Here is a 15,827-nt window from a genome sequence, read left to right as displayed (position 1 = left end):
GTTTAGTCCTAGGTGCCACTATGCGTGTGTTTCTCTATTGATCAAGCCCTCATTTTAAAAACATGACTATTGAGAAATAGTGTACAGTAATAGAATTCTCTTATTTAAAAGCATGTGATCCCCTAACTTTGTCAGTCACAGAGTGGAATGGTGATTAGCATTAATTGGGGGGGGGGTGTACGTGGAGGTCAGAGGTCAATGTCAAATGTCTTCCCCGATTGCTTTCAACCTTATTTCGCTGATACAGGAATTGTCACTGATCATGAATCTTTCCAATCCGGCTAAGCCAGGCGGCCATGGAAACCCGACCTGCATCCACCCGCTGCCAGCACTGGGCGACAGAAGCACTGGGGCTCGGAACTCAGATCCCTATGTTTGAGAAGCAAGCAGTTTCAGTCAACACACCGTCTCTCCAGCCTCTAGTTTTAGAAGGCTTTCTCATGTATAAAGAAAGCCTAAAGCATTGCCAGTTATTTGCTATTTCTCCCCAACCCATCTATCTGTCCAGTGTCCCCTCAGCCATAGGCATACACTGATTGAATTTCCATTTTTATAGACTTACCTGCCCTGGGGCTTTCATGTAAGTAAAAATACGTTATGTATTCTACTGAGCATACCATTTTCATCAGTGTTGCAGCATGTACCAATAGCTTTCCTTTGGTGGTCAAATAACATTGCACTGAAGAGTTCTAGCACTATCTGCTAGATCTTATCCATTTGCCAGTAGATGGGTATTAAAGATATTTAGGGTATTTTTGCTTTGGGGCAATTATGAACAATAATTGGAGGAAGATTCTTAAACAATCTTCTTTTTTAATTATTTATTTTTATGTATATAGGTGTGTGCTTACATACATGTATGTGCACCATGTGCATGCAGTGCCTGTGGAGGCCAGAAGAGGGCATCAGATCCTCTGGAAGTGGAGTTACAGATGGTTGTGAGCCTCAGTGTAGGTGCGGAGACCAAAACCTGGGTCCTTTGCAAGAGCAGCAAGTGCTTTTGACTGCTGACCCAGCTCTCCAGCCCTTGAACAAGCTTCTTTACCAGCATGCTTTCATTTCTCTCATATAAGATAATACACCACATGACAGTGATTCGGTCTATGACAGACCACACATACAAACATGGCTCCTATAACGTTATGTTGCCCAATGATGTCTCACCTGTCTCAGTTTGTGGAAACACAGGCTATAATGTTTGTACTGTGACAAAAATGACCTAATATTACATTCCCCCGAACTCAGCCTATCGTTAAGGGGTACATGACTTCGGAATGTGGAGGTTGAAGGGGTGAGTGTAAAGATTTTAAAAGTACAGTCTGAAGAAAATACGGTATATGATTTTTCTTTTTAAGTCTGGCACCCTAGAAGTTGACCTGAATCAGTATGGCTTAGTGTTTACACTGTTCAGAAGTTGGGGGGCCTGAGTGACAGCAGGATTCAGCTGCCCTTTGATGGATTTGTGTGCAGGCTGAGGAATGGTGATCAGCTTCTCCCTCATGCTCATCTGATTGTTCCTGGGGGTCCAGCCCAGTGCTAAGACACGGGTATGTTTAGTCCACCCAGGCAGTGTGATCATAGGGGGCTCTTCTTGGCTGTGTCTTCCCAGTTTCTGTTAGATTTCTGAATGTTCCACCCTCCCTATAACATGAGCTATGAACTTCCTCTTAAATATTCTCCACCAAGAATGCAGGGTTAGCCAGGCATGGTAGTATATACCTTTAATCAGTACTAAGAAAGCAAAGACAGGTGGATCTTTGAGAGTTCGAAGACAGTCAGGGCTACATAGAGAGGCCCTGACCTAAAAACTATTCCAAATAAAGTCAGCTCCTTAAAAAGAGCATGGAAGGTTTTCACCCCAAATTCCATCCTGGACAGAGCTTCTGCATCAGTCCTTGGGGGCTGGGGGTGCAGACTGCAGCTTCCTGCCCTGAGCCAGAGTGACGGGCTGGTCTGCAGGCAGACACAAAGGGCAGGAAGGCGGCAGGCAGCAGCCCCTGGGCTTCCCGACCTTAGCGGTCCAGAATAGAACTTCCTCTGTGTAAGCGAGCTGGGGAAGGGACAACTGGAACCCAGCATTCTTAGTCTGGTGCGGTGGGGTTGAGACTCTACCCTCAGAGTGGGTGTGAGGTGGAGGATGTCAGTAGATAGAGGATGAGGTGGAGCTGAGGAGAGGGGGAGTCGCTGCTTCAGCCGCCTCCACAGACAGAGGACGCGCATCTCATGATGGGGATAGGAAAGTGTGACGTGTTTTTAGTCGGCGCACCCTTCCCGCGGATGAAGCCACAGCCGTATGGGAAATGCCGTGACGAGAGCCCCCTCAACCATTCCTACCCAGAGTAGAGAACTTGGCATAGAATAGCATTCTCCAGAAATGGGGGTGGGGTAGAGGGAGCAAACAGTGGCTCAGATGCCATGGACTCCCACTGAGACTTGTTGAGACTTAGAAAATGTTCTTGCCGGGATGATTCTCCATTTGCTGTGTATCCTTGAGACGATTTCTGAGAATGTTGCTTGGTGGGTTTGTTAGAGGGGAAAGATGTTTCAGCATTCTGTCACTCGGGAAGGAAACCTCAATCCACAGTTAACTAAAAGGAAAACGGAAGTGGCTGTCAATTCCTCTTTAAATAGCCACATTTGTGGAGTCTCCGAATGTATTAAGAACTTCCTCACTAATGTGACAAAGAAAGAGGCAACTTAAGGGAGGAGGGTTCAAGAGGGTACTGTCCGTCCTGGCAGGGAAGGCACAACAGCAGGGACAAGTGGCTGGGACTCCCACACATCCTAGATCAGGAAGCAGGGCTGGGGGGGGGGGGGCGCTACTGGCACTGCTGGCTTTCTCCCACTTTTCAGTCCTAGAAATGAGCTCAGGAAGAGGAAAGGAAGGGAAGGAAGGAAGTTGTAATTCAATAATAAAAAGAATGTGTCCAAATAGATACTTCTGAAAGAAAAAAAAAGACATGCAAATAGATAATAAGCACAGAAAAGATGTTCATCATTAAGTCTCAAGTTTTTAAATAAATACAGCACAGTTGAGATACCATCTTACAACCAATAAGCTAACTGATCACATGTACACACACGCACAAACACACACACACAGAGAGAGAGAAAGAGAGAAAGAGTAACAGTAACACGTGCTGGAGAATATGCAGACAAACCAAGATTCTTGGAGCTGGGGTTGCACTTCAGAGGTGGCATGATTGCTTACATTCACAAGACCCAGGGTTCAACCACAACACCAGACCTGGCTTCTGACAGGTAGGGCATTACATCCCTGTGATTCCAGCACTTGGGAGGCAGAGAACTTTGTAACCCAGACCTCAAACTCCTTGAATTCTTGATCTCCCCTCAAAAACAAAACAAAAACAAAAACAAAAAAAAAAAAACACGAGCAACACGAAAATTGCTCAGCACTGCTGGAGAGAATATAAACTAATTATGCAAACCTTTTAGGAAATAGTCAGGTAGGCTCTCAAAAGGTTAACTATGGAATTACATGTGACCCAGCAATAAGCATCCATTACTACAAGCATCCACTAAAAGACATTGGTTTGTTCTCATACAAACTTGCATGAAACAGCCTTTCTTTGAGATTCCCACACCCATGCTCTGGGCATGTCTCACTTCCTCCTGAGCACCTCTCTTCCTTTACTTTCATGGTTGTATATTAGCATGTCTGTATCAAACCCCAACTCAACTTCATTAAAAAAAAAAAACCACAACAATATTATTGACAGTAGCCCAGACCTGGAAACAACGGAACAGTCATCAGCTAATGGCTTAGAGCAAAATGTCACATATTAATATAAAGAGGAAATATTGGTGTTAACTACTACATGAACAGTCTTCAGACACACTATAAAAATGAAAAAAAAAGATACACACACAAATATACACACAGACACAAACCCATCTACATGATTCTATCCTTAAAAAAAAAAGTCTAGAGTAGGTAAATTCATAGGGATGAGGAAGCTTGTAAATGGTTAAATGGACCAGGAAGAAAAGTACAGGGTTTCTTTATCAGATGATCAAAATGTTTTAAGACTGTGTGGCTTGTGCACAGCTCTGAACATACTAAGAACCATTGTAGGACACAGAGGCTCATACCTGTAATACTAGCGTGCTAGTGGTAAGGGAATCTCCAAAAGCGGTGATCAACCTCAACTATATAATGAGACCTAGTTCCATCCATTTATTAATTATAATAGAAACCATTCATTTTTATCTGTCAACAAAGCTGTACCAGGAATAATGGTATATACCTGTAATTTCAGCCCACAGAGGAGAGGATCAAAGTTCAAAGAAGATCAAAGGTTTAAAGTTGTCCTCAGCCACACAGAATCTGAAGCCAGCCTGGGCTACATAAGACCATGTCTCAAAAAGCTCCGGTTGGTGTTGGTGCAGGCCTTTAATCCCAGCACTCGGGAAGCAGAGGCAGGTGGATCTCTGTGAGTTCAAGGCCAGTCTGGTCTACAAGAGCTGGTTCCAGGACAGCTAGAACTGTAACACAGAGAAACCCAGCCTCGAGAAACAAAGCAAACAAACAAACAACAACAACAAAGCAAAAACAAACAAGCAAAAGCTTGAATGGTCTTTGTACAAGTCTGTTGTTGATGTTTTGTTTTGGGGTGTGTGTGTGTGTGTGTGTGTGTGTGTGTGTGTGTGTGTAAAATGAAAGTGTGTGTGAGGGGAGGGCAGAAAGAGCTAGAACAATGGAGGGGGCTGCTGCACCCAGGAAAACAATCTCCATTTGAGATTCAGTGAGGAACAGGATCCAAGCAGAGCAAAGAGCCTCGCTGCTGAGTGAGGTGGGACTCATTCAAGTCCTTGCTCCAGTCTAGGATCCTCACTGGGAGAGGAATAGCCCCACTATGTGGGATCCCTTCCTGTGTACCGCTCCCTCTCTCGGGTAGGTAGAGCATTTGAGTTTGTCCATTACCTTCTCTGACATGCCATCACTAAATTCAAAACAAGAACCCAGCTAGGCATGATGGGAGGACACAACTAAAATCTCAACACTCAGGAAAGCAGAGGCAAGAGTTCTCGTTTGAGGTCAGTCGGGGTTATGTGATAAGAACTTTTCTCAAAACAACAAAACAAAACCAAAAAAGAAAAGTAAAATGAAAAAGTGTGTTCATCCTCTTTCCCACATTCCTCTGCCCCCCTCACCCATCTTCCTATCCCTTCACTTGCGTGGTTCCCAGGGTTCATCACCAAACTGCACTGAGGTCCTGCCAAGCCACCCCTGGACCAGTGCACCTGGAGTGGCGAGTGTCAGGGATGCTTCGGTTATAAGGCAGCTGGTTGCTGAGGAACGCGTTGTAGCCGAACTCCAGGAACAAGTACCGGGCCTCTTTTTGTTGAGCCTCCGAGAGTCCCTTCCCCCATTGCTGGAAGATCGAGGGCAGGGAGAACTTCTTGGGCGCCAACCTGACTTTCAGTGCCTTCCAATCAGGGTGGAATTCAGCAGCTCCCCATCCCACGTGACCTTGCTGCTTCATAATCAGTTTCAGACCTTTTCCTGCCGATAAAGAGGATGGGGGTGGTGTGAAAACAATTCAGCCAACGCTTAGAAAGCTGGAAACTGCTATCCAAGCTGACTTCCTCTGCAACATTTTCTCTCTGTGACAGTTCCTACCTCAACTGTTCCTGCAAGAGTCTTGGGGTCTGGGTGGAGACTTTAAGAAACAGGTTTCGTTAAAGAGTCTTCCAATCAGTTGAGCAGTGGTGACTGACACCTTTAAATCCATCACTTGGGAGGCAGAGGCAAGCAGATCTCAGTGAATTTTAAGGCCAGCCCGGTCTACAAAGCGAGTTCCAGGACACCCAGGACTATCACACAAAGAAACCCTGTCTCGAAAACCAAAATAAGTAGTCTTCCAAGTGTATGGGGGCTGGCCTTCAAAGGGGACACTGGAGACCTGGCCAGTGTTGTCTTTGCTTCTGACTTCTGCCTTCTCGCCAAGCACCACGTCTACTGTTTAATCGCAAGCTCAAAACAACCGGGCCAGCCAGTATTGCCAATTAGCTGTGAGCTAACTTCCAAAGTGTTGCACACATATAAATTTTTTCTTTTTATAAGTGGATCGGCTCAGAAATCTGTTGCACTATAAAAAGCTAATTGGCATATTCTTCAAATGTAAGACTTTACAAGCTCTCATCCTAGAGAAGACCATTGGTAAAGAGTCCTTGTCAGAGCTGTGCAAGGCTCAACACCATCAAAATCTACCCACTCCTCACCCCAGGGCTCCTCCAGAACTAACGTTGATCTCAGAAATGATTCAGTAAGATAGTGTTTTTCAGAATGAGACCTAAGAGTCATGTAAGAAATGTCCATTGTGGGTTTTTTTATTTTGTGTTTTGTTTTTCAGAATGAGACCTAAGAGTCATGTAAGAAATGTCAGTTGTGTGTTTTTTGTTTTGTGGGTGTGTGTGTGTGTGTGTTTTAATATAGATATCCCCCAAATCTATAAAATCAGAATATCAGAGTCAGGAGAGAGTGGAGCCAGGAGGCACGAGAATCTTCTTTTGTTTCACAGATACCCCACTATTTTAAAGTGTCACATGGACCACCTGGCCCTTCACATCTCATGTGGTTGATATACCAGAAACGTTGAAGCTAGGGACAAACCGGGCCTACATTTTCAGTTTCTTTGACTATAAGACTGTCTTCAAGTGCTCATGGAAAATGCAGGATCCCGGGCCTTCCCTAGACACTGATCCCTGTTCAACTGGTTTAGCTTGGTTTGTTTTCCATAGCTGCTCCTGATAGAGTTAATAGCCACATTTGTTTGAGAATCACAAGTTTACCCCAAAATTATGACCAGATGGTGACAGATACAAGTAGAGGACTGCCCATGCCGAGGAGGCCTAATGGGTTCAGTGGACCTATAGTAGCAACAATGCATTCAGAAAGTGGCCTGCAGACTTCACGGCTTCCTTCTATCCCTATTAACTTCCCCTTGACAACGCCATGAGATTTATGTTTCGAAGTGGAGAGTTTTAACATGGGCACTTTGAAGGCTCTCAAACTGAATCAAGAGAGGAGAGAGAGAGAGAGAGAGAGAGAGAGAGAGAGAGAGAGAGAGAGAGAGAGAGAGAGAGCGCACTTCAGGCATTAGACCCCACAATGGTGATGAAGGCTTCCCACCCACCACAGGACCACTGCCCCCTCGCCCACCCTACTTTGAATTCCAACCAGACTGACAGGACTGCTTTTACTGCAACCAGAATCTTCTTGCGTGTTAGACAGAGGTAGAGTTAGTTAGTTCTTCTGATTACAGCCCACGCTTCCTAGGCTGGCAAGGGACCGCTCCACTGCATGACTCCCCCGAGACACAAGCTCACCCGTACACAGCCTGTGGCTTGTTGAGCAGATGTGTGTTTGCTCCCTGAGGCATTCACAGCCCTTCAAGACGGAAGCAGGAAAGGCTACAATTGAGAGGAAAATGTGTGCAGGGGGTGACATAAGATTGGCCCAAGGAGAAGGAGAAAAGATTAAGAGAGGTGATCGAGACAAAATGGGGGATGAGAAAAGGAAAGTTGGGAAGAAAATAGTGCTTGGTCATTCAATGGAGACTGTGCGGAAATGTCGCGCTCGGTCATTCGATGGAGACTGTGCGTAAATGTCGTGCTCGGGTGGAAAAGAAGTGAGAGCTTGGCGCCGTGTTCCAATTAAATTCCACTATTATTCCCAGTGTTTCACACCAAGCACGCGCTCACACAGCAGTGCAGAGTGTTCCAATCAAACTCCACTGTTATTCCTAGTGTTCCGTACCAAGCACATGCTCACACCACGGTCCTTTTTCCCCCCCTGGCCTCAAAATCCATTTCTGAACCTTTGTATTTGGTTAATTTATTTGTGTGTCTTTGAGAACACGCATGTGCCACCCCTCTCCTTCACCCTGAACAGTGATAAGTGCCCATGTATCGTTTTATTTATTTGCTTGTTTATTTGTAGGAAGAACCTCCTATAGCCCTGGCTGACCTCTGCTGTGCCATTTGTCATGACTCTGAACTCTTGGCCACAAGTATATGGCGCCTTGCTGGGTTGTCATGTTTCTGCCATTTTAAAAAACACTTTTACTGGACATGACAGCACGTACTTTTTTTTTGTTTTTCGAGACAGGGTTTCCCTGTAGTTTCTAGAGCCTGTCCTGGAACTAGCTCTTGTAGACCAGGCTGGCCTCGAACTCAGAGATCCTCCTGCCTCTGCCTCCCAAGTGCTGGGATTAAAGGCATGCGCCACCACCGCCCTACAACAGCACGTAGTTTTAATCCCAGCACTCAGAACGCTAAGGCAGGAAGCGGGGCAAGCTACAAGTCAAATAATAATATTGACACTCTGCTTAGCTCTGGCTTCACACTGGTACACCCCAGGACTTTACCCCAACCCGGGTTTACACAGTCAATGCTCCTTTAAAGGATCAAGCACTTGACTCTGAGACATGGGAAGCCGAAACACTAGCAGTTGAGAGAAGCGAGGCTTTTGTAGGAATGGGAATCACAAACCACCCCCAATGGTGAAACCTTACCCAGAACTTTAAATAAAGAAGCTAAACTTGAACATATATGAGCCGGGAGTTGTGGTGCACACTGTAATCCCAGAACTCAGGAGGCTGAGGCAGGAAGATGGCAAGTTCCAGGACAGACAGGGCTACACAGAGAATCCCAAGCCACCGTGTACTATAAAGGAAGATATTGACTCAACAAAATGGGTGGGCTGGGGGTGGAGGTTCATGTTACTTTCTATATGAAGTCACAGCCTTTTGAGGGCCACCGTCCTGTCTCCTCACCCTGTCATTGTCGTTACGTGCTCAGAGTCTCATGTGATATGTCCATATTGAATCCCTGTCTAACAAATCCACTACACACTCACAATGAAAATTCTGCACAATGAAGTAAGAATTTTGCCTTAGATGGTTCCTCGCTCAACATTTCCACTATTTTATGATTTTAGGATCACAACCTGTGCCCCAAGTCAGATCCTCAATGAGCCGATTAGAAGGAGAAAGAAGAAAAGGGAAACTTACTCAATTTAGCTAAGTTGGGAAGCAAAGCAAAACGATCTAGGGAAACCTCCCCCAACCCCCACCCTCAATCCATTTTCTGGGTCCTGAAGTCAGATAAAGTTTAAGTAGAGGCCCAAAGACATGCACATCTAAGCTGTCGATTGGTCAAGACATTGTTCTCACCCACCACTAACCGGTTCCTGCCTGGGCTCTAGTCTCATCAGGCAACGGTGATGTAACAACTTGTTAAAACTGCGAGAAATCTTCCCCAAGTCCCCACTCTGGTTGGCACCCTTTCCATCTCCCAGCATGAGCTTCCTGGGGAAATTCCCTTTTCTGTGGAGTCTCTTGTTCCAACGGTGTGATTGTTAGACTGAAGACTTGGCCTCTCCCTTGATTTTTTTTTCCCCTCCATGCCCTTTCTTCTTAGCGTTCCTAAAGCTCCTTCAGCCTGCACACCCTAAGATTTCCCCTCCCTATGGGGGTGGAACTTACTTGAGTGGTGCACATCCTTCTCCAGGTACAAGGGTCTCTGGACCTCCGCAGCCCCCTCCTTGTGGAGGCTGTCCACAATCAAACGGTGTATGGTCCCCTTGGTGTAAAACACCAGCAGAATGTTGGCTGTTACCAGAATGAGCACAACACAGAGCGCCTTGGAGCAGCTCCTCCTCCAGAACCTCATCATGAGCTGAGGGAGCCTTGCTCCCTTCTGGCAGAGCCTGAGGCTAACCAGGCAAACCCAGGAGCAGAGCCCACCAGGCAGGCTGTCCCAACTGGGAGGTAGCCTCACAAGTGACACCCTACCTGCTAAGCCTCATGTTCTCTGACTGGAAACGCTGTCACAACAGGCCTGGCTTGTCTCTAAATAGTGTCAGGCATGGGCAATTGACCAGGGCAGCCACCCAACAACTGCAAGATCACCTGGACACATTTGGCATCACCTCAGAAGTCAGGGGCTTGCCCAGTAGCTCCTGTAGCTACCTCAGACTGCCTAGGGGGAAGCTCTTCTTCCATTGGATTTTGGGGCTCTGCCTATTGAGTGTAAGGATTAGGTAGTGAGCCATTCTATCTAGTTATGGTTCTGTTTGTCACAGCCTCTTCCTGTGGAATAACAAGTAAGGGCTGGTCTGGTGGGTGATGGGGAGTGTCCCAGAAGAGAAGGAGAATATGAAAGGAACCCATGAAGCAGCAAGAACCCACAATAGAAGCCTGGTCACACATAACTTCAGGGCAGTGAACACAGCAGGTGTGCATTGAATGCTTGTTCTGCTCACATCAGGAGAAGCATCCCTGAAGGATCCCTGGGTGGCTCCTGGAAGTGGGTGTAGTGAGCTGGAGGTGGCCCTGGGGTGAGCCAGGGAATGATCCTGCTTCAGTGTGTGTGTCCTCTGTCCAACTCTGGTCTCTAGAGTTCTGCTCTAGTTTCTTTAGTTCCTCTGCCTCCACACCCCACACTTCCTATGTTTTCCCAATTATCATTAAATTCTACATCTAAACCTGTCCTCCAGGTCAGAAGTATAAAATCCTCAGTCTGGTGCTAGGCCCTACACACTCTGCTCTCCATGGATGGGGAAGCCTGGCCACTTCCCATTTGCAAGTTCCAATCAAAACAAATAAAAAAACACACAGTCCCTCTCATTTCTTGGATGAGTTGGGGTGGGCACATTGATAGTTCTTTCTAATTGCTAAGGGAAACTAAACACTGTGTACAATCAGTGTTTAGAAGAGGAAGAGGATGGGGATGGAGGTGAGGAGGAGGAAGGAGCCCAGAATCACAAACCCAGCAAAAATATTATTCAGGGATGAAGGGAAAATCAAGATAAGAAAAGTCATCATCTTGAAAAAAATGAATATAAAAGTTTCCCAAATAAGGCAACAACAAAAGGAGGACTCTGAGAACCCCAAGGGAAGTAGAAACTGAAAATGTGAGCCAATAAAAACACTTCCTTCTTCTACTTGAGTTTCCTAAGTTCAATGTACCTGTGAGTTAGACACAGGTGAATCGGGTGTTCACAATCATCTTTAGACCATAGTGAGTTCAGGGCCTGCCTGGGCTAGGTGAGACTGTGCCTTAAGAAAACAATAAATAAATATTTAAAATAAATATGTTTGATATAGGGAGTGAAAATATCAACATTGTGTGATGTGGCTCTCAAAATATGGGCAATTAAACACAGGTTGGGTAAGATGAACTTAAAGTTAGGTTTTTACTTGTTACCTGAGCTGGCGCACGTACACACACACACACACACACACACACACACACACACACACTGCAGAAAACAGGCTAATAGGAGATCAAAATGTCACACTATCTTTGCAAAATTTTGTGATCCTCTCACTACCTCGAAATTTAAGAATTATTTCAGAAAGCATGATCCCTCCTCTGCGCAAACTGATCACTGAACCATGAAGAATATAATTAACTCAGGAAGCAGAGACAGGTGGATCTCTGTGAGTTCAAGACCAGCCTGGTCTACAGGAGCTAATTCCAGTTCCAGGACAGGCTCCTAAGCATAGAGAAATCCAGTTTCGAAAAGCCAGACCAAACCAAACAAGTCAAAACACACAACCAAGCATATGCTGATTACCTCTGAGGTGGTGGGTGCTGGCAAGCTGGAATGGAGGTGGGAAAGAAAATGGTATTCACAGTATACTAGTTAAGATTTTGTATCTCGTGCATGAGTTATGTATGAACAAGAGAGCGAGTTGATGAAAGTGACTTTAGAGCAGGAATTGCTTGTTGCTTCTGCAGCAGTTTAAGTTCCACTGGATAGAGAGATGAGCACATGTTTGTTTTTTCCTTTCATTCATTCTTTTTTTTTCTTCATACTTTTGTTGATATGGGTGTTTTGTTTTGTTTTTAGACAGGATCTCACATAGTCCTGGATCACCTTGTGTAGCCGAGGATGACTTGGAAGCTCACATCCTCGAGACTGTCTCTCAGGTACTAGGATTACAGATGTGTGCTACCCGTCCCAGCATTCTTTCTCCGTGGCCCTGCACCTCTTGTTGTCCACAGTGAGAGTGGCAGAAGTCCTCAAGAAGGAGAGGTGTGGGTGGTTTTCTAGCAAAACTAGGTATTCTCATATGCATCCCGTCACTGCCCAGAACGCTCAGGCAGTGGCTCCCCAATGATGAGGTGGCAGGAATCAATGATGAGGTAAAAATGCAGATTTCCAAGTTCCTTCTGAAGATCTTAACTCTGTGGGTGTAGTGTGGGATTCTGACATCTTTATGTTAACAAATGCCCCATCCCTTCCCTTGCTATGCTCACAAATTCATGTAAACTGATTCCCATCAGTCAATGTGCTTACAATCCTGTAGGGGCCCTGACATCTGCCAAGGGCCGCAGAGGGAGGGGGGCATTCTGTCTGTGGGAGATCTTCGAAGACATGCAAGTTTTCAGTTGCTCCAGCAAAACAAGCATGTGTAAGGAAAGTTACCTGGGCAAGAGAATGCACGCCATTTCATGAAGAATAAGTGGTCCCTGAAGATCTGAATGCCATGACGGAGACTGTGACAAAAAGATGCTCTTACCTCATACTCACTTGTAATGCAAAAGCATCACCATTATCCCTGCCTTAGGTACTTTTTTATTGCTGCAATAAAAAACTATGACAACGGCAACTTATAAAAGAAACCACTTAATTTTGGCTTTTGGTTTCAAAGAGAGTGCGTGATAGAGGAGCAAAAAGCAAGAGCAAAGAGAAAACAAAACAGCTGAGGGTTCACATTTTGATCCACAACCACGAGGAAGAGAGAAAGCACTGGAAATCCCAGGATTCTTTTGGAGTCTTTTGGAAGTTCAAAGCCCGACCCCAAAGGCACACCTCCTCCAACAAGGCCACACCTCCCAGTCCTTCCCAAACAGTTCCACCAACTGGAAGCAAGATACTTAAAATCCTATAGAAACCATTATCATCCAAATGGCTATAATCACTGTTGTAAGGAGGCCTCTTGTTTGTTTCCCAGCTGCCCAGACTCTCTAAACAACACAAACTCCATGAAAAACCTCTTTGATGCCCATCTTCCTCTTGAAGTAGGTTGGTGCTGCCACGAACAGATGTGTCTCACTGTCATGAATAGTCCTAAGTTATTAAAACATTTTAAATGCCATATTCTGAAGGTCTCTGAAAGATTTGAAGAATATTTATCTAACTGAAATGTATGTCTATATATCTAGAAAACCTGACTAACATGACTAGAAGCTTGATTATTATAGATGATGGCTTAACAGAATATATCGAGAGACAGAGAGAGAGAGAGAGAGAGAGAGAGAGAGAGAGAGAGAGAGAGAGTAGGCAGAGTCAGGGAGAAGCCATGTAGCCACCAGAGGAGACAGATGCTGGTACCGATCAGCCATGAGCCTTGTAGTAAAATATAAAATAATATAAAAGGATTAATTTCAGATGTAAGAGCTAGCTAAAAAATATGCTTAAGCTGTTGGCCAAACAGTATTGCAAATAATATCATTTCTGTGTGATTTATTTCAGGTCTGGAAAGCCGGGAGCAAACAAGTGGTCTCCACCTACATCGCAAGTCCTGAGGTCTTTTCCATTTTTTTCATCATGTTTCTTTGTATTGTGGTTTGGGATTAGCACAGACAGCCTGCACACAGCTTTCCTGTCTCATGCAGATAGCTTTCCTGGTCATGATTAGTTGTCTGTGTAATTATCACCATGTTGAATTCTGCATATGACATAGATATAATTACTCTGATGGTAGTTTTAGCCAGGAGAGACAACCGCAGACAGTACGGCCCATAAAGAAATTCTAAGGTAAGTACAGTTGCTGGCAAGAGAATTTTCAGGTTCAACGCACCTTGAGGATGCTCTTTCCTGCGAAAGTCAAGGGGCTCAGGCATATCAGGGTTGGGAGGAAAGTAGCTGAGACCAGCTTAGTGCCCACTCCATACCCCCTGCCTGGGCAGGCGGCAGGATCAGGACTGTTAGGTGTGCACAAGCAGGAGAGCCATACACAGAGATATTTCCAGACCATGCAGTGTGCTGCAAGGCATATTTAGCTATTACTCAGATAAAAAGGGTTTATGTGCTGCACGTTCATTCTCAGAGTTAAAGTGCTGAGCTCGGCTCCTACCTGGCGGCTCCAGAACTGGCAGTAATGGTACCTCCACCATTTTAAAAGTGGAGAGAGGTGGAGCCAGCATCTAGAGTAGCTGCAACAAAGCTTCTTACCATTTTAAAAAGCTCTTCGAGATAGTAGAGAATTACAGTGGTGCAGACGCAGCTGGTGTGGTTGGTACGTCTAACTTGGGAAAGCAGCAGGAGTAACAGAACTTTGTAATTAACATTATCAGTCCTGAGTGTCTTAAAAGAAGAAAAGCCCTTAAGAGAAGAAAATGGGCCCAAAGAAAAACATTCACCTAGAAGACAGATAAATATAGAATAAAGCAACAGAAGAGAACAGAACTAAAATGTGGGATTTTCATACATTTGTTTGTTTTGTTGTTACTGTTGAGTACATTGGCTAGAAGTTCCATCCAGACACATGGGGAAGCCTTGACCACTACCACCTGAGCTGCTCCAGCACATGCAGCTACATATGGTCACGTGATTCACTTTTACACGCCATTAAAGCTCAGTTCTCAGAGTGTTGTTGGAAGGCTGAGAATCTGAAAGATTGTCTTATCTACCACCTGTCAGTGGATAGCTTAGCTTCCATCTCATTCAGACATCCCAGTGAGACTTTAAATACTTTAAGGGTATACTATCCGTTTGTGCCAAAATTGAATGATGTGCTTAGGACAAGACACTATGAGCATTTAGGCAGGTAAAGGTTAGTTCGATGGGTTAGAGAGAAGGCTATTCAGTGGAGAATCATGACTCCCTGTACTGGATCACACTGAATCAGTGGATAATGATGGCAAGCCAACACAGTACCGTTTAAAATGATTACAGTCATCTTCTGCTTCCAGCTAAGATGGGGCACCTGAGACTGGATTGATCCTCCTGTCAAAAACATCTGCAAAACTACACAAAATCGATAAGTGTTTTCAGGTCATAGGAAGCAGAGGAATATAATCCCTGAGAGGTAGGATCCAAAAGGAGTGTTCTGTCATTGTCATGTCTGAGAGAGCAAGCCCCGAGAGAGTCCCACTGAGCAGGCAGAGTCAAGGAGTAAAGTTTGTGATCTGCTATAACATGGCTTACGATGGAGAGTAACCAAGTTAAAGGAGCTGCAGAAAAGGAAGGGGCTCAGGAGTCAGCCTGCTATCCTTCCAGATTCCTGGACAAGTGACAGGCTGAACGCATCCTGGGAGAAACTGCACCAGATCTAGCTTAGAGCAACCACGACAGGGTTAAAAGATAACGGCAACACTAGAGGTTTCAGAGATACTGATGGTGACACCTGCTTAGCCCATTTCTTCTTGCAGGGCTTTTGTCTCATGGATTTCAGATTTCAGTGCTGTGTTATTAGGTGCATGCATGCTACATTTGTAATGCCTTCTTGAAGTATGGACTCTTATTACGAAGAGCCTGTCACCACCTCTAAGAATATTCTTTTCTCTAAAGTTTGTTCTGTTTGAAATTCTCACTTTCTTCAGGTAAGTGTTAGCACAGAATGGCGTTCTCAGGTAAGTGTTGAAAGAACACTTTCAAGTTGTACACATCCGTGCTCTCACACTTAGAGTGGACTGCCTACAGAAGCTTTGTTTCAGTCTGACGCCTGATGTTGTCTTCTTTTTGTAGAGATAGGTTTGGGGTGTGTGTGTGTGTGTGTGTATCATACTTATGTAGAGGTCAGAAGACAACTTTAGGAAGTTGCCTCTCTCCCCTTCTACCTCAC

The 15,827-nt window shown here is 45.1% G+C and overlaps 1 protein-coding gene across 1 annotated transcript in view; it reads right to left on the bottom strand.

The window, feature by feature from the left end:
* Nucleotides 1–9,699, bottom strand: part of Galnt8 (polypeptide N-acetylgalactosaminyltransferase 8) — a 35,972-nt gene extending 26,273 nt beyond the window's left edge. The window contains exons 1-2 of the mRNA XM_038319262.1: nucleotides 9,513–9,699; nucleotides 5,266–5,527 (exon numbers count right to left, since the gene is read on the bottom strand). Of these exons, the coding sequence (XP_038175190.1) occupies nucleotides 5,266–5,527; nucleotides 9,513–9,699 (449 nt within the window). The remainder of the gene's footprint in view (nucleotides 1–5,265; nucleotides 5,528–9,512) is intronic.
* Nucleotides 9,700–15,827: the final 6,128 nt, after the last annotated feature.

This window comes from Arvicola amphibius, chromosome 2 (genome assembly GCF_903992535.2).
Source record: "Arvicola amphibius chromosome 2, mArvAmp1.2, whole genome shotgun sequence".
Taxonomy (NCBI): Eukaryota; Metazoa; Chordata; class Mammalia; order Rodentia; family Cricetidae; genus Arvicola; species Arvicola amphibius.
This window is presented reverse-complemented; position numbering and strand designations above follow the sequence as displayed.